At 44.7% G+C, this 21,267-nt stretch overlaps 1 protein-coding gene across 4 annotated transcripts in view; it reads left to right on the plus strand.

The window, feature by feature from the left end:
• POLQ (DNA polymerase theta) overlaps positions 1-21,267 on the plus strand; it is a 134,280-nt gene that overhangs the window by 35,621 nt on the left and 77,392 nt on the right. For 3 of the 4 annotated variants that reach the window (XM_008172329.4, XM_065586665.1, XM_065586666.1), the window contains 3 exons: positions 9,085-9,227; positions 11,368-11,572; positions 15,155-15,297. In XM_008172329.4, coding sequence (XP_008170551.4) covers positions 9,085-9,227; positions 11,368-11,572; positions 15,155-15,297 — 491 coding nt within the window. The remainder of the gene's footprint in view (positions 1-9,084; positions 9,228-11,367; positions 11,573-15,154; positions 15,298-21,267) is intronic. The other variant, XM_024110381.3, reaches the window with a different exon arrangement.

The following is a 21,267-nucleotide window of genomic DNA, read 5'->3' on the forward strand; positions in this document are numbered from 1 at the left end:
CTTACCAAATCTGCCTTCCTGAAATCCATTGTCTCTATTTTGCTGTTCTCCCTTCTACCCTTTCTTAGAATTTCATACTCTATGATTTCATGATCACTTTCACCCAAGCTGCCTTCTACTTTCAAATTCTCAATGAGTTCCTCCCTATTTGTTAAAATCAAGTCTAGGACAGCTTCCCCCCTAGTAGCTTTTTCAACCTTCTGAAATAAAAAGTTGTCTGCAATGCATCCAAGAATTTGTTGGATAGTTGGATATTTGGATAGTTGAAGTCCCCCAAATCTTGGGCTTTGGATAATTTTGTTAGTTGTTTAAAAAAAGCCTCATCCACCTCTTCCACCTGGTTAGGTGGCCTGTAGTAGACTCCTAGCATGACATCACCCTTGTTTTTTACCCCTTTTAGCCTAACCCAGAGACTCTCAACACTTCCATCTCCTATGTCCATCTCCACCTCAGTCCAAGTGTGTACATTTTTAATATATAAGGCAACACCTCTTCCCTTTTTCCTCTGTCTATTCTTCCTGAGCAAGCTGTACCCATCCACACCAACATTCCAATCGTGTATTATCCCACCAAGTTTCAGTGATGCCAACAATGTCATAGTTGTATTTATTTATTAGCATTTCCAGTTCTTCCTGCTTATTACCCTCGCATTTGTATATAGTCATTTAAGATACTGGTTTGATCTTGCCTCCCAGTTTTGTCCTGACCCTATAATGGCAGAGAGAGAGCCATTATAGCCCACACTCCCTCTTGTTTCCGACCCATCTCATAGGTCTCCATGTTCCCCACTTACCGGTGGGCTTTGCTCACCTGTCCCCGTTGAACCTAGTTTAAAGCCCTCCTCACTAGGTTAGCCAGTCTGTGTCCAAATAGGGTCTTTCCCCTTCTCAAAAGGTGAACGCCATCTCTGCCTAGCAGTCCTTCCTCGAATAGCATCCCGTGGTCTAGGAAGCCAAAGCCCTCCTGGTGACACCATCTTCGCAGCCAGGCATTCACCTCCATGATGCATCTGTCTCTTCCAAGGCCTCTACCTTTGACAGGAAGAATCGAAGAGAATACCACCTGCGCTCCAAACTCCTTCACCCGTACTCCCAGAGCCCTGTAGTCACTCTTGATCCGTTCAGTGTCACACCTCGCAGTATCATTTGTGCCTACATGGATGAGTAGCATGGGGTAGTAGTCAGAGGGCTGGATAATCCTTGACAATGCCTCCGTAACATTTCGGATACGGGCCCCCGGCAGGCAGCATACCTCCCGAGATGAAATGTCAGGGCGACAGATGGGCGCCTCCGTCCCCCTCAGCAGAGAGTCTCCGACCACCACTACCCTACGTTTCCTATTCGCAGTGGTGGCAGCAGACCTCCCAGCCTTAGGGGTACGAGGCTTCTCCTCCTTTACTGTAGGGGGTGATTCCTTCTCTCCTGTATCAAGAAGAGCATAACGGTTACCTATTACCACGGCGGGAGGGTTCGGAGCAGGGGTGGAGCACTGCCTGCTGCCAGAAGTAACCAGCTGCCAGTGTCCACCCTGAGCCATCTCCGCCTCCACCAGTGGTGTATTAGCAGTCCTGTGTACTGGGACAGCTATCTCATATCTTGAAATGTAACATTCCATCTTGATTTGAGCAACCTGGCAGCATCGCATGTTGGAACCTAGTGTCTCTGTAGGCCACACCGCTGCGTTGAAGAGGGAAGTCAGATGCTCTGTTGTGGAATTTCTTGTAGGCTGCTGGTTACACTTTGACCAAACCTCCTATAAAATGAAGTTGCTTGGCTTTTGAAGCTCCTTTTTTTTCCCCCCTCATGAGAGGAGGTGATTTAAGGTTCATGTCAGACAGGTAAAAAATAGTTTACTCTTGCACAGTGTGCTGTCTGAACATCTGCTTATGAGTTTATAAATGTACCCTCCTGCCCCCTATTCTGTAAAGCATTTTGGATGAAAGTGTAAATATAATGGTAAATACCAGCTGCTGCTCTTTCTACTACAGCAATTCCATTTTCAACAACAACAACTTCCCAGAATGGATTAGAACTTTGGTTGACAAACAAGGAACAAAAAGTAAGGTTTGATCTGAGAAAGATGACCAACTACTACCGTCTGTAGCACAATTAAAAAAAAATAAATCTTTTGAGATACTGTTTCAGTGGTACCTCACACCAGTCAGGTTAAAATATATAGAGAGGTTAAAGGGGATAAATGTTGGTGAAATTGTGGTGAAAGAGGAGATTGTATGCATATATGTTGGACATGTCTAGTCATTAGAGAGTATTGCAGTCAATAACCAAATATCAAAAATGATTAGATATTTATTATCAAATGATCCTTTGGTGATCCTCCTGGCACTTCCAGTGGAAATGGTCACTCAAAAGGAAATGAATGAATCTCTCATCTGCTAGTAGTTGCTTGGCTATTAGCATCTCACTGGAAAAAGATAAATAGCAAAATATATATGGCAGGTTGTGGTTATGGAAGAATTAACACACCAATTATGTACCCAGCAAAATGGACAGATAGTTACTTAGATATTTGGTTACCTTTTACATCAGAGAAAGTACATCACCTGCAAAAAAACAACCAAACAACCCCTCTTCCCCCTACCCCTCCCGCACACACATCCACCACACCTGTCCAATTTTTTTTAAAATAATATTTGGTAGATGTACCTGGTCTGGTAAGTATGTGTATATTGAGATTTCACTCAAATTAATAAAATTGACATAGATGTTGTAATGATGCTCACTCTGTAATGTGGTAGCACCTTGTTACATAGAAAGATCAGATTACTTTATTCCCATATAATGTCTCTTTAAACAAATGCTAACTGTTGTAATGATAGTTTTTGTTTCTGGTCTGCCACCTTGATGTGGTGGAGAACTTGTGTATCCTTAAGACCCTAAGAGTGATGCCGTTGGGAATCCTGTACTCCTGGTAGGGTCACCCATGGCGGTTAGGTCGAAGGCGAGGTACCAAACAAAGTGCAGCCCAGCCCAACACAAGCTAGTATAAGACCTCAACGGCAGAGCAGGCGGATGAAGCAGGATCACTTCTCAACGGCTGCAAAAGTGGACAAAGGCTGCAACAGAGGAGAAACCCCCGGTCATATTGGACCTCCTTGTTGCTGGACCCAGGCACCTCTTCTGCCAAGATTTGTGTTGCTGCTGATGCGAAACGGATCCCCGACATTACTCACACATGGGCTTCTCTCACAGGAAGAACTCTTTTTTCACACTTCCACCCATAAAAATTCTGCGGTGATGGACGAGTGGTGACAGGGACCAGTGAAGTGATCACCAGGAGTCCCTAGTCACAGACCTACACGCACGCGGTGACCGCAAGCTGGTTGGCATGTGCCCCTGGACTGAGATAGGGGCCATTATTGGCAGCAGCAATCACAACTGAGCAGGCCTTTTTAGGAACCCCTCTGTTCACTCCATATGGGGAACGGGCTAGAAAAGGTGCCCCAGACAAATGCTTTTCCACCATACCCGACGGGATAACTGTGTCCAGAGGGATCACTCCCAATGCGGTCGAAAAATGAAAATGTTTCTTGCCACTCGGAATGTCCGTACTCTACTAGATGAATCAAAAAGTGAAAATACCCAAACACAGAACTGCAATTGTCGCCCAAGACCTCTCGAGGTACCACATTGACGTCGCTGCTCTCAGTGAGACAAGACGTGTAGGTGAAGGCCACTTGAGGGAAGGGGGCAACGGTTACACTTTCTTCTGGAAAGGAAAACCAGCAAGCGACAGGCGAATACACGGTGTTGGCTTTGCAATCAAGAACCTTCTAGTCAACCGCCTGACTGAGTTCCCTGTCAGCATCAACGAACGCCTCCAATTGACCAATAAGTCATTTGCTACCATTATCAGTGCAAATGTGCAAAGCACGACCTTGTGATCACAAAGACAATCTTCAGACAGCAACAAGTAAAAAACAACTTGGTAACACCCCCATTCAAAACAATGGCACCTCCTTGGCTATGTCGTTGTAAGAAAATAGGATCTAAGAGATGTCCAAATCACCGATGTCATGAGAGGAGCTGATGATTGCTGGACTGACCACTGCCTGGTGAGATCAGTTATGTCTATCTGGATTGCACCAAAACATAGAAAGCAATCCAAACCATACAGATGGCAATAAAACATCCAAAGATTTCAGTCCTCAGTGCACCAAGAGAACTTCCAAACACTCCTCAGGGGAAAAATGACCATATGCACACCTGGAAATGACAACACAAGTGTCAAAGACTGGGAAGCCTTGAAATAGGCCATCCATGAGGCTTGCGAGGAATCTATCGGCTTTGCTACCTGCCACTATCGGGACTGATTTTACAATGACAACATTGAGATCACAGCCCTTTTGGAGTAGAAGAGAAAAGCTTTCTGTGACTGGCAAAACCATTCATCATCTAGTCAGAAGCAGAGCTCTTTCCATCAACTCAAAGCTGAAGTTCAAAGGAGGATCTGAGAAATCAAAAACAAATGGGGGGGAGGGATAGCTCAGTGGTTTTAGCATTGGCCTGCTAAACCCAGGGTTGTGAGTTCAATCCTTGAGGGGGCCATTTAGGGATCTGGGGGAAAAAAATCTGTCTGGGGTTTGGTCCTGCTTGGAGCAGGGGGGTTGGACTAGATGACTTCCTGAGGTCCCTTCCAACCCTGATACTCTCTGATTCTATGGTGGGAGGACAAAGCAAAAGAAATCCAAGCATTTGCTGAAAGACATGATACGCGGAGCATTTTTTGTGAGACAAAGACTCTGTATGGACCAAGCTCATGTAGCCTCACACTGCTGAGATCCAGAGATGGTAGTACCCTTCTTAAAGATAACGAATCCATCAAAGAACGCTGGAAGGAACACTACCAAAAGCTTTTAAATCAAGAATCAACTGTGACTGATGGCATCATCGACTCCATCCGTCAGCACCAATTTGGGAAACTCTTGCCAATCCACCAACACCTGAGGAGGTCTGCAAAGCAGTTAAACGAATGAAGAACAATAAAGCACCAGGTCCTGATGGCATAACAGCTGAAGTACCGAAAGTGGGAGGAGAAACACTGACTAACAAGCTTCATTTGCTGCTCCTCAAAATCTGGCGCACCGAACAAATCCCTGCTGACTTACGTAATGCTAACATAGTCACCATTTTCAAAAAGGGAGACAAGGCCCACAGTGGCAACTAATGAGGCATTGCCCTTCTCTCCATCGCTGGGAAGAGTCTTACTAGATTCTTACTGAATTGCCTGCTCCTTCTTGCAGAAGTACTTAGAGTTCCAGTGTGGCTTCAGACCATCATGAGGCACCACAGACATGATTTTTTTAGCCAGGGAGGTCCAGGAAAAATGTCAGGAACAACACCAGGAGCTGTATATGGCCTTTATTGATCTGACCAAAGCCTTTGACTCTGTCAACTGTGAGGCTCTGTGAAAAGTCATGTCAAAGTTTGGCTGCCCAAGCAAATTTATCACCATTGTAAGATTACTCCACAACCAGATGATTGCCTCCATTCTGTGCAGTGGCTCTACCTCTGAGCCCTTTGTCGTTCGAACTGGTGTAAAACAAGGTTTTGTACTGGCACCCACCCTTTTTTCCATTTTCTTAGCAGTTATGAAAATGTTATCCCAAGACATCTGCCACAGGACATTGGCATCCAATATCAGACTGACGGCAATCTCTTCATCCTTTCTAGTTTCCGTGCCAGAACTAAAGTAATATCGGCAACAATAACTGAACTCCATTACGCACATGATTGTACTGTAGTTGCACACTCAAAGGAGGATCTGCAAACAGCCCTTAATTGTGTCTCTGAAGCTTACAAAAGCCTAGGGCCAATCTGAACACCAGCAAAACAAAAGTTCACCACCAGCCCACTCCCAGTCAATCATCAGACACAGCAAGGAAGATCTTCATTGACAAAGAAGAACTGGAAAATATAGAATACTTTGCCTATCTTGGCAGCCATCTGTCACAGAGGGCAGACATAGGTGTCAAGTTTCAGCACAGAATCCGCTGCACCAGCCTTGCATACTGTCTTGCAGATGTTCAACAATCACAACATCAGAACACACACTAGACTTTTGGTTTATAAAGTGGTGGTAATCCCAAATCTCTTCTATGGCTATGAGACTTGGGTGACCTGTAGAAAACACCTGAAAAACCTGGAACGTCAGCACCAGAACTTTGTTCGGAAGATCCTCAACATAAAGTGTGAGGATTGCCACACTAATGCCAGTGTCCTTACAGAGGCCAACATCTTCAGTGTTGAGACCCTGATTATCCAGCACCAACTGTGTGTGCACGCCTGATGTACGCTTACTAGAACAGCTGTTGTACGCCCAACTCACCAAAGGAGAAAGGAAATGGGAGGCCAAAATAAATGCTTTAAAGACATCCTTGAGATAAACAAACATCAAGAGATGTGGCATCGATACTACATACTGGGAGACAGTAGCCCAGGACAGGGATAACTGGCAAACACTTGTCAGAAAGGGAACGTCCGTTTTTAAGGAAAATCGCCTTGCCCTGGTCACAGAACAACACCAGAAAAGAAAAGACAGACAACTGACACGTAGCGATCACGGCCCAACCCTGACATCCAACACCACCTGCAACGTCTGCTAGCAAGCCTGTGGCTCAAGTGTCAGACTCCTCAGTCACCAAAGGACCGATTTAAAAAATAAACACCTGTGAAAGAGATCATCCTCGACCTCGAGGGCTCACCGACAACAATATGACAAGAATATGTAAACTTGTTAAAACTTCCTAAATAAATAGTGAAAAAATATATATAAAAATTACAGTTTTTAAGAATAAAAAAGTAAATAAATTTGGTTGACAAATCAGGGAACAGAGACTAATTGTTACTGTCAAGACCTCCAAATACTGGAATATTGAAGTATCTGGGGTCTTGAGTTTTTTCATTTGATCTGAATTAAACTTCTTAATGTTTCTAAATTGGATTATTCCTACTTCTTCTCTATTTGTCAAATTGTCTCTCTCTTTCCATGGGAGAAGTGAGCAGGACTGTTTAGTATTGAGGAGCATAAACTACAAAATTGGCTCTGTTTCATCTTTTTCCATTTCTGGTGGAGTTGTGCAGGGTGGTGAATGGATTAGTTACAGAACTACCTACTGAACTAGCGGTTAGAGATGGAAAAAACTTGTTGGATCATCCATTTTCTTCTCTCCAATGCAGGATTGTTCCTCAATGGCCAAAGCACTAGAACAGTGGTTTCCAAACTGGAGTTCGTGAAAAGTTACAGGGGGTTCTCGGGGAAAAAATTCCCTAATGGCAGACAGAGCTGTCCCTAGGGACCCCGGGCAGCTCGGGGCCACCACACGGAGCCCTTGGACTTCCAAGAGCTAAGCAGATCAAAGCAAGCATATCTATCACACTGAGGAGATTTAAACTTCAAGACTCCTTATAAGAAATGGAAAGGGAGGTGGATATTTTTTGCTGTTTTTAAAATTAAATGGGCAGCTAGTATTGTTTTTAAAATTATTATGAAGAACAAGTTTAAACTTTGTTGTAACGTGCCTTGTTTGCCTGGACTGCTCAAGACCTGAATGCTTGTGTAGGAGGAACTCTGAGTTGGCTTCTTAAGTACTTTCATGCTGTTTCACATCTGATACTCCTTGATGAAACATAGGAGCCTTGTCTTATAACAGGCTTATTCAAAGTGATACAAGCTATGAAAGTGAGATCTTGGAAGAGTGTTGCCATTTTCATAACGTAATAAAAATACTGTAACGATAAATAATTAATACTAAATAGTGTGTAATAAGCATGTCATAAAAACAAATGTTATATTTCCAAGATCATTGCTTTTATAATTTATACTCACGTAAAGGAGAAAATCACTGGAAATATTCATTTTTAGGAGGGGGTTTGCGAGACTTGACATTTTAGTGAAAGGGGTTCACAGGTTGTTAAAGTTTGGGAACCACTGCACTAGAAGAATCTATCTAATATCAGATGATTAGCAGATTAGTTAGTTCTGTGTTTGAAAAGGAATATGTTCTCATCTGACTAAGCCTGCTTGTTGTAACTGTTTAGCAGCTATCCGGAGATGTTTGCTCTAAATGTTTAATAACTTCCCAGTGAGGGAATGCGTATCTTCTTCCATGACTTCCCCCCCCCTGTGGTTCACTTTATCATCATAGATAATATGATTATATATGAATGTTATAAATATGTCAGTGGACAGTAGTTTTGGTTCACAACTTAAGAACCTTTGTATGACTTTCCCTGCCTCCCTTGGAATTTCAAGGTATATTAATATCAGAGATTAAATTGTTAGCTGATACATTAATGACTTAAGTACTTTATATTGTTTCAACTGTAAAAGGGAAACTTTAAGTCTGGAGAACAAATGGTTACTAAGTCAGTCTCTTAAGGCTGCTGTCTTAGAATCTGTAAAGATATCAGGATATTAATATATTTTCAGTATGTTCTGAAGTGTTGCTGTCAGACTGTTTGTATTAGAGATAGGTGTCATTCAAGTGCTGTGTAGTTTTATCATCTGAGCTGCCCAGTTTCTGTCACTTTTTCACTTCTGTTTTCTCTCTGGGTTTGTGACAGTCATTTCATCCTACAACAGAGGAGAGAAAAAAATGGACTCCTCTGCCTAGTGTGGAACTAGTTGACTTCAGAACAAGACGAGGCTTTCTCTGTCCTGAATCTTCCCTAGTACTGGATCTAGCGAGTGCAGTGTCTGCTAATTGGACAGCATATGCCATCTGTTAACTGTCATACACCTGTGGAGCCGTTCCGCAGCACTGGATAAACATTGTTAAGGATTGTACAAATATAAAATTGCTTGGCTTTTTGGCCAATGTTCACAAGGCAATTCTCTGATAATGTGTCCTCACTGAACTTTGTAGATATTACAGCAAAATGACCCAGATATCTAGGAGGAATGTTACCTGCAGTATATTGAAATTTCTTACTCATGATCTGTGTAACTTTAAATGATGTTCCTTGCATGAATTGATAAATAAATCATTTAAAAGCTCTTCAAATTGTCTTAATTGAAAATGTAGGTTGCTTTTTTTTGAGCACTTCATCTCTTTTTTTCTCATAGGTGAGAGCATTCTAGTGTGCAAGTCCTCTGAGAGATCGAAAGGCATTGCTCTGCTTCAGGGATCACTCAAGCCTGTCCACAGCTGTTTGCTCAGAGGAAAGGGGGAAGGGGTTACATCTAGCATGATACGAGCGATCCTGGAGGTATGGGACACATGGAAAGGGACTAGAACTTTGTTTGTTACGTTATTCCACATAAGTTTAGGATGACTGCTTATGTGACACTGCTAAACATACTTCACACCCATTCTTCTTCTCCTTCCCCATTACTTCAACCCACATGAAAGTAATACATATCCATTTCAGTCTGTACTTGTAGCTGCAATATAAAGATGCAGCTGAGATTGTTGTTAATTCAGAGAGGAAGTGACTCTGAAAATTGCATTTTGGGATTCCATCTTTGTGTTTCAGTGATGCCATATTAAATGTGCCTAGGTTATAGGTGGAAAAAGGTATCAATGCTAGCACTGCATGTTTAAACAGAGATCTGAGGCAAAAGCTACATTACAAGCTAGGGGTGTGTGATACCCCTGCTTGTGTGCATATACTCGCACTAGCTCTCATCGAGCTAGCAAGGGTATAAATAGTAGCATAGCCATGGTAGCATGGGTTGTAGAGGCATGGTTGGTCCATGCGGTGGGTATATACTTTGCATAGCTCAGCTGTGCTTCTGCTACCTGTGCTACCATGGCTATGCTGCTATTTATACTCACGCTAACTCAATAAGAGTTAGCACGAGTATGAAGACTCATAGACTTTAAGGTCAGAAGGGACCATTATGATCTTGTCTGACCTCCTGCACAACGCAGGCCACAGAATCTCGCCCACCCACTCCTGTAACAAACCCCTGACCTATGTCTGAGTTATTGAAGTCCTCAACTTGTGGTTTAAAGACTTCAAGGTGCAGAGAATCTTCCAGCAAGTGACATGTGCCCCACGCTGCAGAGGAAGGCGAAAACACCCCAGGGCCTCTGCCAATCTGCTCTGGAGGAAAATTCCTTCCCAACCCCAAATATGGTGATCAGGGATACACAAGCAGGGAAATCACACCCCTAACTTGTAGTATAGACGTAGCTTGAGAGTCAAACTAGATCGTTTTTGTACAACATCATTAATACTAAAGGTTCTGTAGACTAATGTAGGCCCTAAGTTATGCACCCCTTTTCTACAGATGTGATTAATTGGAACTTAGTAAATAATTCTGTTAATATATGAGAAATAGAATCCTGCTCGATCTCTCTTATCTGTACTTGTTCTGCAGGGCTAATTGAAATAAAAAAGCAACAGAACTATTTTTTGCCACTTATGTGAACCGATCTGACTCTAACATCTGAGGAGTAGATCTGTCCATTTTTACAAAGTTGCTTTTCAGGTTTTAAACATTTTTGTAATCCATTTCCTTTCTTAACTGTTTTACATATAACCTCTTCTGAAGAAACTGTTAGTATCTGGAGACTGGTCAGATATGTCCCAGATTCTGTATTTTTATTAGCAGTGAGAGGTGTACAGAGTATAGGGATCTCTAATTAAATGAACTGTTTTTAAAATGCATCTCTCCAAAATGTCTCCCCTTTTGTTGGTAGTTTTTTTTTTTTACTTAAAAAAAAAAAAAAAATTCAATTCACTACAGAATGTTTTTGTTACTAAATCTTCCCTTACCTCCAGCACTGAGGTAGTAACTCATGAAGAAAGAGGCTAATATATAATAATATAAAATAAAAGCATAATACAAAAACCTCTACAAACCAGGAAAACGGTAATGGGATACGATATTTACATGTGTTTTTAAAAAACATACAAAGCCACAAAACAAAAAACTTCAATAGATGAACAGCACTAGGGAGCATCCTGTTCCCTGGTTTGGTGGTTCTGTATCCAAAACTTAATGAATCATGTTTTACCCTTTTCTTAGAATCCCTGTGGTGTCCAAGCAGCGAGTCTAGTTTTAATCTCCTTACCCTGAAATGCTACTGTGTGCCTTACTGCCTCCAAAATGTTAGGATGTTCTTTAAATGGGGTTACTAATTCACTTTCTCTTGCAGTGAGCAATCCGATACAGTAGGCAGAATCAAAAGCATCTTATCCTCTTTGCAAAATAAAGATAAACTGTCTTCACAGCTATCTTCCTCAGTGGTAGTAGGAGTTTGCAACTGTTTTACCACATGTTCCTGTCACACCAAACTTTTTCTTTGGATCCATTATAGATCAATCCATTAATTTTTCATGTCTTAAATTCTATGTTACTCTTTTGCAACAATGATGATTGTGGAATTTTTTTTAACAGATCATAGTGGGTGGAGTGGCCAGCACTCCAGATGATGTGCGGACCTATGCTTCCTGCACACTCCTTGCTGCCAGTCTGAAAGACAGCGATCAGAAAAGTGAGAGAGATGAAGACAGAGCTCAGAATGGAGCTGTTGAGGCTTGTGTGAGATGGCTGCTAGAGAATGAGTTCATCCAGATTTTAGACTCTGGCAATGGAATGAAAGGTAAAAATGGATGCTTCTGGGTGTTAGGTATGCACATTTTCTGCTCTTTGAGTGACTGTAATCTAGAGATTTTTGGCTGGGCAGTACTTCAAGAGCTAAGTGTAAATTTATAATTAGCCTTCTGGGATTTAGCCAAAAAAGCTTTAGCAGATATAGGCATTTGATTAGGATGCCATGGATTCAATTTTTTCATTAATTTATTTTTGGTATGTGTTTAAGAAAAAACAGTTCTTCATGGAGTGACCTCTGCAGATCCCCACTAAGATTCATGTGTTCTAGCTTACAAGTCATGGAACTACAAAACAGTGTGTCCTTTATGGGGTATGTGAATACTGACCATGGACCTGATGTTTCAGATTTTTTAATCGTAGTTCCTCTTTGTTTGCCAGCAAAATTGGCCCTGACATTTCGTCTCGTTCTGTTTCACTAGACATTTAGTTTGGGATACTTTCTATTTAGGATAGTTAAGTTTAATGTTTTGTTCAGTTAAAGATAGGAAATCTCATTCCTGTTGGTGTCTAAGGGTATGTCTACACTACCCGCTGGATCGGTGGGTGGTGATTGATCTATCAGGGATCGATTTTGTAGATGCGATAAATCGATCCCCGATCGCTCTGTCGTTGACTCCTGTACTTCACCGCGGTGAGAAGCGGAAGCGGAGTCGACGAGGGAGCAGCAGCAGTCGACCCTGTGCCATGAGGTTAGTCGACCTAAAATATGTCGACTTCAGCTACGCTATTCTCATAGCTGAAGTTGCATATCTTCGGTCGATTTCCCACCTTCCCTCCCCCCAGTGTAGACCAGGCCTTAGATCCAGCATGGTGATTCCAGTGAAACGTTCTACTTTTAAAAGGTGTGCCTCGTGTGGCATGAAAATTCCCAATCCAGATCCCCAGCACATGTGGGACATTTGCATTTGGATTTTGATATGTTAAGCTTTCACCCCATTAAAATTGCAGCCTCAGAGACTTCGTTTAATGTTCAGTTTGGGAGGCAAGAAAGTTATTTTAATAACTGAAGTTCACAGAATATGTTACCTCTGTAGATCCACACTGACCCTCCCCTTTTCCCTGCGTCTTCAGCTGTTGTCATTAGCCAGAGGAAGTGGAGACAACTTGAGAAGGAGCAGTCTCTTTCATAACTTCAGTTTGGAAAGTGTGCATGCTCTTCTTACTGTTCACACTGTTTTCTAAGGTTCAGAGACCTGCAAGCAAAGGAGTGCCACTCCTACAGTTGCAATATATTTGGAGAATCCCAGCTGTTGGTCACTTTAGTGTTTCCTGATATAAAAATAAGAAAGACGACACGAGAATATTATTATTATTATTATTTTTTAAGAGAAAAATATGTAACTCCAGTTTTGGGCAACAGGGACACAGGGGTGGATGTGACGGGGTCCCCATTGTGCAGCCTGGGACTGTGGGATCGCTGTGCCCCCTTAACTCTCCAGCCTGGGCTGTCTTTCACAATGCTTTGCTAGTGACAATCAGCAAACCACTCCAGGTGCTGTGATCACTCAACACAACCGCATGTGGAGTCCCACACCCAGCTAGATTGAATGAATGCTCCCAGAGCCACTCATGAATCACACACAGAGAGGCACCAGCCAAATCCCCACAGCTCCAAGCCTTGTACCTCAGGAATATACCATCTTGCACTGCTCAAAATGAGCAGTGCAAGTTTATTAATTGGTTCACCACTTCATCAATGGAAAGTGGGCCTTTGTGAACTTGAGCAGATTTACCAAACACTTCAGGCAAACTCATTGGAAAAGATAAACAGTAAAACAAGTTTTTTGACTACAAAAGATGGATCTTAAATTATTATAAGTAAGGCTACTTATTTAATCAGAGGTCATGGCAGTCATGGATTGTGTGACTTCACTGGACCTCCATGACTTCTTGGGGTTGAGCTGTCAACAGCTGCGGCTGGAGCCAAGGCTGGGGCTGGAGCCAGGTCTATGCTCCCCTGCCCTGCGTCAGGCTGCAACCGGGGCCATGTGCTCCTGCCCTGTGGCTGCAGCTGGGGCCGTGCGCTGTGCACCTGCCCTGTGGTGTGGGCTGCGGCTGGGGCCATGTGCCCCTGCCCCAGGGCTTACGCTGGGGGCTAAACCAGGGTTGTGTGTCCCGGCCCCACAGTGAGGGCTGAAGCGGTGGCCACGCGCCCCTGCCCCGCAGTGGTGGTTGTAACTGGACATTGCCCTTGCTCCACGGCCCCTGCCAGGGGCTGAAGTGGGGGCATGCTCTCCCTTCCATTGGGGGCTGCAGCCGGGGCTGTGTGCCCCTGTCTCACGGTGAGGGTTGTAACCGGGGCCGTGTGCCCCTGTCCTGTGGCTTCCACCGGGGGTTGCAACCTGGGCCGTGTGCCCCTGCCCCGCGGCTTCTACGAAAGGCTGCAGTTGGAGCTGTGCACCCCTGCCCTGCAGCTTCCACAGGGAGCTGCAGCTGGGGCCCATGCACCTTTCCCCATGGCTTGTACGGTTATTTTTAGTAAAAGTCATACACTGGTCACGGGATCCGTGAATTTTTGTTTGTTGCCCGTGACCTGTCTGTGATTTTTTACTAAAAATAGCTGTGACAAAAATCTTAGCCTTAATTATAAGCAATAGGCAAAGAGTCAGAGTTAGTTACCAAAATAAAATATAAGCATGCAGTCTAAACTTTCAACCTATTAGACTGGGCAACATCTAGATTGAGCAGTTTCTCACCCACCGGGTATTGCAAATCATAGTACATAGGTTTCACCCTTGAAATGTGGGCCAGTCTCCTCTGTTGGAGTCTTCAGTCTTCTGAGTGTCCTTGTTGCTTGCAGCATAAGTGGGGGAAGGAGAATAGGCCAAGCAGAGGGCCACTGTGTTCTTTTTGTATACCCCTAGTCCCATGTGCTTGGAGAACACGAGTCCAGGCATGTCTGGTGGGCATTGCTAAGTCTCCAGGCAAGGTTGAGCAATTCCCCTCGTGTGGCCTTGTGCAAATGAGTCATTGAATTGTAGCTCCCTTGCTGAACAATGGCTGTTGATGGTTGTTTGACACATGCACGGGCATCGGTTACTTTCCTTGCTGTTGTCTCTGGGGAGCTAATATCTGGCCGATTCCCAAACTTACAGCATGTTTTACTGACAAACATACAACACAATCTTTTCACTTCTTATATACTAATGATATACATATTTAGATAGGTTATGATCTGCCAAAAGTCATTGTTCTTTCTTTATACCTCACATTGCCTGATTTATATACAATATCTATCACAATTATATATAAATAAGGAATATGGGGGTTACATGGTGCTCCCCCAAGGTACAGAATGTCACAGTGGGATTTACATCAGGTTTTTTATTTGACTTATAATTGTTTCTCATTCAGTTGGAGCACAGGATTGCGAGCCTGAGTTTTGATCCCAGCTCTGAGGCTAACTAGCCTTGGGTGAGGCATTTAGACTTCCAGTGTTAGTTTCCCATCTGTAAAATGGAGAAATACTCCTCTTCCCCAAAGAGGGTTGATTAATATTTATAAAGCACTTTCCAAATTGAAAATGAAGAATTAGCTTTCGTGTAACATTAAATGCCTGTTTCTCTTACAGCAGAGGTCTATCGTCCAACACATCTTGGCACTGCTACTCTTTCCTCCTCTCTGTCACCAACTGAGGCCCTGGGAATCTTTGCTGACCTCCAGAGAGCCATGAAGGGTTTTGTCCTGGAGAATGACCTGCATATTCTCTATTTGGTAGGTTCCTTGTTCGTCTCTCTTTAGTTGTACAGGTGAAGGAGAAGAGAGAATACACAGCATTTTGGATTCAAGGATCTCTTGCTTTGTTTATTTTGTTCAGGTGGTCCCTCATGGGGAAATGTTTTGAAAAGCATTCATTCTTCTTCGAGTGATTGCTCATGTGTATTCCACTATAGGTGTGCGTGCTCGCCACGTGCATCGGTGCCAGAAGTTTTTCCCTTAGCAGTATCTGTAGTGGGGGAGCACCACTGCGACCCCTGGAGTGGTGTCGGTATATCACGCCATCAAGGGTGCTGTGTGCTCCCCCCATCCTCAGTTCCTTCTTGCCGCCAGTGAAGGTAGTCGGAACTTGCTCCAGCTTAGCATAGCTGCAGCGTGTCTAGCTTAGTGGTATCCGGTTCACTGATCTCTCTGTTATTGAACTTTCTTTCGTGAGTGCCTGGCTCAGGGCCAGGGCCGGCTCTAGGCACCAGCAAAACAAGCTGGTGCTTGGGGTGGCACATTTTTAGGGGCGGCATGGCCGGTGCCAGAATGCCGCCCCTAAAAATGTGTCCCGGCCGCCCTAGCTCACCTCCACTGCTGCCGCTCGCGCACCATGGCGCGTGAAACAGCTGATTCGCGTTCCGCTGCTCCCCCTCCCTCCCAGTTTTGAGAGCCTGGGAGGGAGGGGGAGACTCTGAGTGGCCGCGGCGCCCGCGCCGCTGCTCCCCCTCCCTCCCTCCCTCACTCCCTCCTAGGCTTGAGAGCCTGGGGGGGAGGAGGCAGGGCTGGGGATTTGGGGAAGGGGCGGAGTTGAGGCGGGGCCGGGGGTGGGGTAAGAAAAAAACGGGTATACACAGTATACTCCTTTGGGCCTTTTACCTGCCCGGCAAGAGCAACACGCTTGCGGACCGCCTGAGCAGGGTATTCTCCCAGCAACACGAGTGGTCCCTGCACAAGGAGGTGACCAGGTGGATCCTCCTACAGTGGGGTGCTCCCCAGGTAGACCTGTTCACCACCGCCCAGAATCGACAGTGTCCTCGATTCTGCTCCAGAGCGAGAGAGGGCGAAGGGGCCATATTGGATGCGTTCCTGCTCCCATGGTCGGGGCCCCTCTTGTACACCTTCCCGCCCTTCCCCTTAATAGACAGGGTCCTACAGTCAGATGGTGCGAGGATGAGCCTCATAGCCCCGGATCGGGCCCGTCAGCATTGGTACTGGTCCCTGCTGCAACTCTTAGCGGCCCCTCCTTGCAGGCTGCCACTACGGCTGGACCTCCTCTCCCAGGAGAAAGGTCGCCTCCTCCATCCCAATCTAGCCGCGCTCCATCTGACAGTGTGGCTGCTTTGTGGTTGAATGAGGAGGAGGGGAGGTGTTCTGAGGATGTGAGAAGGGTCCTGCTGGAAAGTAGGAAACCCTCCATGTGGCGAACCTACCTGGCTAAGTGGTATAGGTTCTCTATGTGGGCGAGGGATAAAAGTTTCTCTCCCTCTTCCGTCCCTATCCAACTTCTCCTCGATTACCTCCTGTCCCTTCGGACCCAAGGCCTGGCGCCCTCCTCCATCAGGGTGCACCTGGCGGCCATTTCAGCCTTCCATCCCCTGGTGCAGGGCCAGTCTGTGTTCTCCCATCACATGACGGCCCGGTTTCTGAAAGGGTTAGATCGGGCATTCCCTTACGCCAGACCCCTGGTTTCGCTCTGGGATCTAAACCTGGTACTCTCCTGCCTCACAGGGCCTCCTTTTGAGCCGTTAGCCATGTGTTCGTGGTTCCACCTGTCATGGAAGGTGGCGTTCTTAGTGGCTATCACCTCAGCCTGCCGGATCTCCGAGCTCAGGGCCCTGACCTCTGAACCGCCCTATACGGTCTTTCATAAAGACAAGGTTCAGCTCCGCCCTCACCCTGCCTTTTTGCTGAAGGTGGTCTCGGCTTTCCATATGGATCAGGATACTTTCCTCCCGATCCTCTGTCCTAAGCCCCATTCCTCCAATGAGGTACGCCACCTGCACATGTTAGACGTGCGCAGAGCGCTGGCCTTTTACCTGGACAGAACCAGGCCATTTAGAAGGTCCCCCCAGCTTTTCATTGCTTCGGCCGCGCGCATGAGGGGGCGACCGGTCTCCACGCAGCGGATCTCCCGCTGGATCACTTCGTGCATTTGCACCTGTTATGACCTGGCAGGGGTTCCCCCGCCTCCTATAGTGAAGGCTCATTCGACGAGAGCCCAGGCCTCGTCAGCAGCCTATGTGCCTCATGTCCCTATTCAGGACATCTGTAGGGCTGCTACGTGGTCCTCTGTCCACACTTTTTCATCTCACTATGCGATCGTCTCCCAAGCAAGGGATGACGCTGGGTTTGGTAGGGCGGTGCTCTGCCCGGGCAACCCTTAAACTTTACACTTGCACTCCTACCCACCTCCATCAGGGATAGCTTGGAGTCACCTATAGTGAAATACACATGAGCAATCACTTGAAGAAGAAAGGACAGTTACCTGTTCCGTAACTGATGTTCTTCGAGATGTGTTGCTCGGGTGTATTCCACGTCCCACCCTCCTTCCCCTCTGTCGGAGTTGTCTGGCAAGAAAGACCTGAGGGTGGGGGGAGCATGCAGCCCCCTTTATGGCGCGATATACCGGCGCCACTCCAGGGGTCGCAGCGGTGCTCCCCCACTATGGATACTGCTAAAGGAAAAACTTCCGGCACCGGTGCATGTGGCGAGCACACACCTATAGTGGAATACAGCTGAGCAACACATCTCGAAGAACACCAGTTACGGAACAGGTAACTGTCCTATTCAGGGTGGACAAAAATTGATGATTTAAAAAATTAAATCAGATTATTTTAATTTAAATTGGATTTTTTATTTAAATTAAGTTCCCATGCTTTTGGTTGGATGGTGTAGTGGTCACTGAACACATTATGCACCTCCATGATGTTCTGTCCTGAGCCAAATCTGGCACGTTACATGGTAGGATGTCTGTGAGGGACAGGTATCTGTTGACGCTGTTCAGCCATCATGTTTCAAGTCTTCTGGGGGTCTTTTCCATCTTGCTTTCATTGGGTCAAAATTAGAAGTTTTATTAAGTACAGTGGCTTTGGCTTCCATAACAGCTTTGCGATCAGCAGGTATTGCTTTATTTTGAATGCCATTTAGCTTTACGATACATGACCATATCACCTCTGAAATGAGCAGTGCAATGCTCTTTAGTGATGGGTAAGGTATTAAGGAAGATCCGGGGTTTCTTGTCACTTCTTTATTTTTGGGACCAATGACAATCATAGCATCATCAGTTATCTAGGATTTAAAGTCCATCCCAATGGATTTAGCATCAGTATAGTCTGATTGGGCCTCAAAGCTTTTTGAGATGTCAACTGTGTAGCATTTTCAAATGCTATTTTTTTTTAGGTTAGCTTATTCAAAGTTACGCTTTTTAGTCTGAGATGGAAATATGCCAGGGACTAATTTGTGGTCAGTGTTACTAAGGCTAGCAGACCAATAAACTCTTCAGTTGCTGATGGATGGTTTCCAATTCCAAGAGATTATTATATAATCAGTCATCTTTCATCAGCCGTTGTTACTGAGCCAAGTAAATTGGTTAATTTGCTTACTGTGAAACCATGCTTCCCGTGAAACGGGAGTTTGCAGCGGGGTTTACAGGCGGAGTCTGAGCAGGGGCTTGAACTCGACATTCTTTAAACTTAAAAACCAAAAACACCCCCTTGATATAAACAAAACAACAACAAAGGAACCAGCTGCAGGAGGAAAAAGAGAATGCAGGCAGAAGTCCAGCAACAGAGTGGGGGCTACCCAGTTTATTGCACCCAATACAGCATGTATGATTACCTGCTCTATGGGCAGGTGGCGTATGTGTGCATTCGGTGCAAGAGCTCCTGGCCCTCAGAGACAGTGTACGGGCTTTGGAGACCAGAGTGGCTGACCTGGAGGACCTGAGGGAGACAGAGAGGTACATAGATGAGACTTTCTGGGACACAGAATAATCCCACCCCTGGTCTGACTGCCTCTGTGTTGTTGAGGATGAAAGACCCAGGGAAGGAGAGCATCTAACTGGAGCAGAGGGAAACAATCACATAGTTGGGACCCTCCTTCCAGATGCTGTTGTGGTATCCTCTCGCACTGAGGATACCACTCTGGGGGAGGGAACTCCAGCTATTAGAAAGAGACAGGTATTAGTAGTAATGGGGGATTCGATCATTAGAAACATAGATAGCTGGGTTTGCGATGACTGAGAGAACCTCGTGGTGACTTGCCTGCCTGGTGCGAAGGTTGCAGATCTCTCGAGACATCTAGATAGACTTATGTGTAGTGCTGGGGAGGGGCTGGTGGTCATGGTACATGTAGGTACTAATGACATAGGGAAGGATAGGAGACCGGTCCTGGAGGCCAAATTTAGGCTGCTAGGTAAGAGACTGAAGTCCAGGACCTCCAAGGTAGCATTCTCTGAAATGCTCCGAGTTCCGCGCGCAGGGCCAGTTAGACAGGCAGAACTGAAGAGTCTTAATGCGTGGATGAGACAATGGTGTAGGGATGAGGGGTTTAGATTCATTAGGAACTGGAGAAACTTTTGGGAAAAGGGGAGCCTATACAGGAAGGATGGGCTCCGCCTAAACCAAAATGGAACCAGATTGCTGGCACTTAACATTAAAAAGGTCGTAGAGCAGTTTTTAAAAGAAGGGCTGGGGGAAAGCCGACAGGTGCGGAGGAGCACGTGGTTCGGATATCCCTTAGGGGAGGATCTATTAATAGAGAATCTATGTCCTAGTGAGAAGCAGAGGATGAAAAATTATAAAATACAGGCAGGGGTCTGATCAGAAACAGTCCAATAAAAGAGTCCCATTCAATTACATCGTGTAATGGCAGACAGCTAAAAGGAGACAAGTTTTTAAAGTGCTTATATACCAATGCTAGAAGTCTAAATAATTAAATGGGTGAACTATAGTTCCTCGTATTAAATGAGGATATTGATATAATAGGCATCACAGAAATTTGGTGGAATGATGATAATCAATGGCATACAGTAATACCAGTGTACAAAATATATCGGAAGGACAGAACAGGTCGTACTGGTGGGGGAGTGTCATTATATGTGAAAGAAAGCATAGAATCAAATGAAGTAAAAATCGTAAATGAATCAAACTGTACCATAGAATCTCTCTGGATAGAAATTCCATGCTCTAATAATAAGAGTAGAGTGATAGGGATATATTACTGACCAGGATGGTGATAGTGACTGTGAAATGCTAAAGGAGATTAGAGAGGCTATTAAAATAAAAAAACTCAATAATAATAATAATAATTAATAATGGGGGATTTCAATTATCCCCATATTGACTGGGTACATGTCACCTCAGGATGGGATGCAGAGATAAAGTTTCTTGACACCTTAAAAATGATTGCTTCTTGGAGCAGCTGGTCCTGGAACCCACCAGAGGAGAGGCAATTCTTGATTTAGTCCTAAGTGGAGCACAGGATCTGGTCCAAGAGGTGAATATAGCTGGACCGCTTGTTAATAGTGACCATAATATCATTAAATTTAATATCCCTGTGGCAGGAAAAATACCACAGTGATCCGACACTGTAGCATTTAATTTCAGAAAGGGGAACTACACAAAACTGAGATTAGTTAAACAGAAATTAAAGGGTACAGTGCCAAAAGTGAAATCTCTACAAGTTGTGTGGATAATTTTTAAAGACACCATAACAGAGGCTCAACTTAAATGTATACCCCAAATTAAAAGAAACATAGAAAGAGAACCAAAAAAGAGCCATTGTGTCTAAACAACAAAGTAAAAGAAGCAGTGAGAGGCAAAAAGGGATCCTTTAAAAAGTGGAAGTTAAATCCTAGTGAGGAAAATAGAAAAGAGCATAAACGCTGGCAAATGAAGTGTAAAAATACAATTAGGAAGGCCAAAAAAGAATTTGAGGAACAGTTAGCCAAAGACTCAAAAAGTAATAGCAATTTTTTTTAAG

The sequence above is a fragment of the Chrysemys picta genome, chromosome 1, assembly GCF_011386835.1.
Source record: "Chrysemys picta bellii isolate R12L10 chromosome 1, ASM1138683v2, whole genome shotgun sequence".
Lineage (NCBI taxonomy): Eukaryota > Metazoa > Chordata > Testudines > Emydidae > Chrysemys > Chrysemys picta.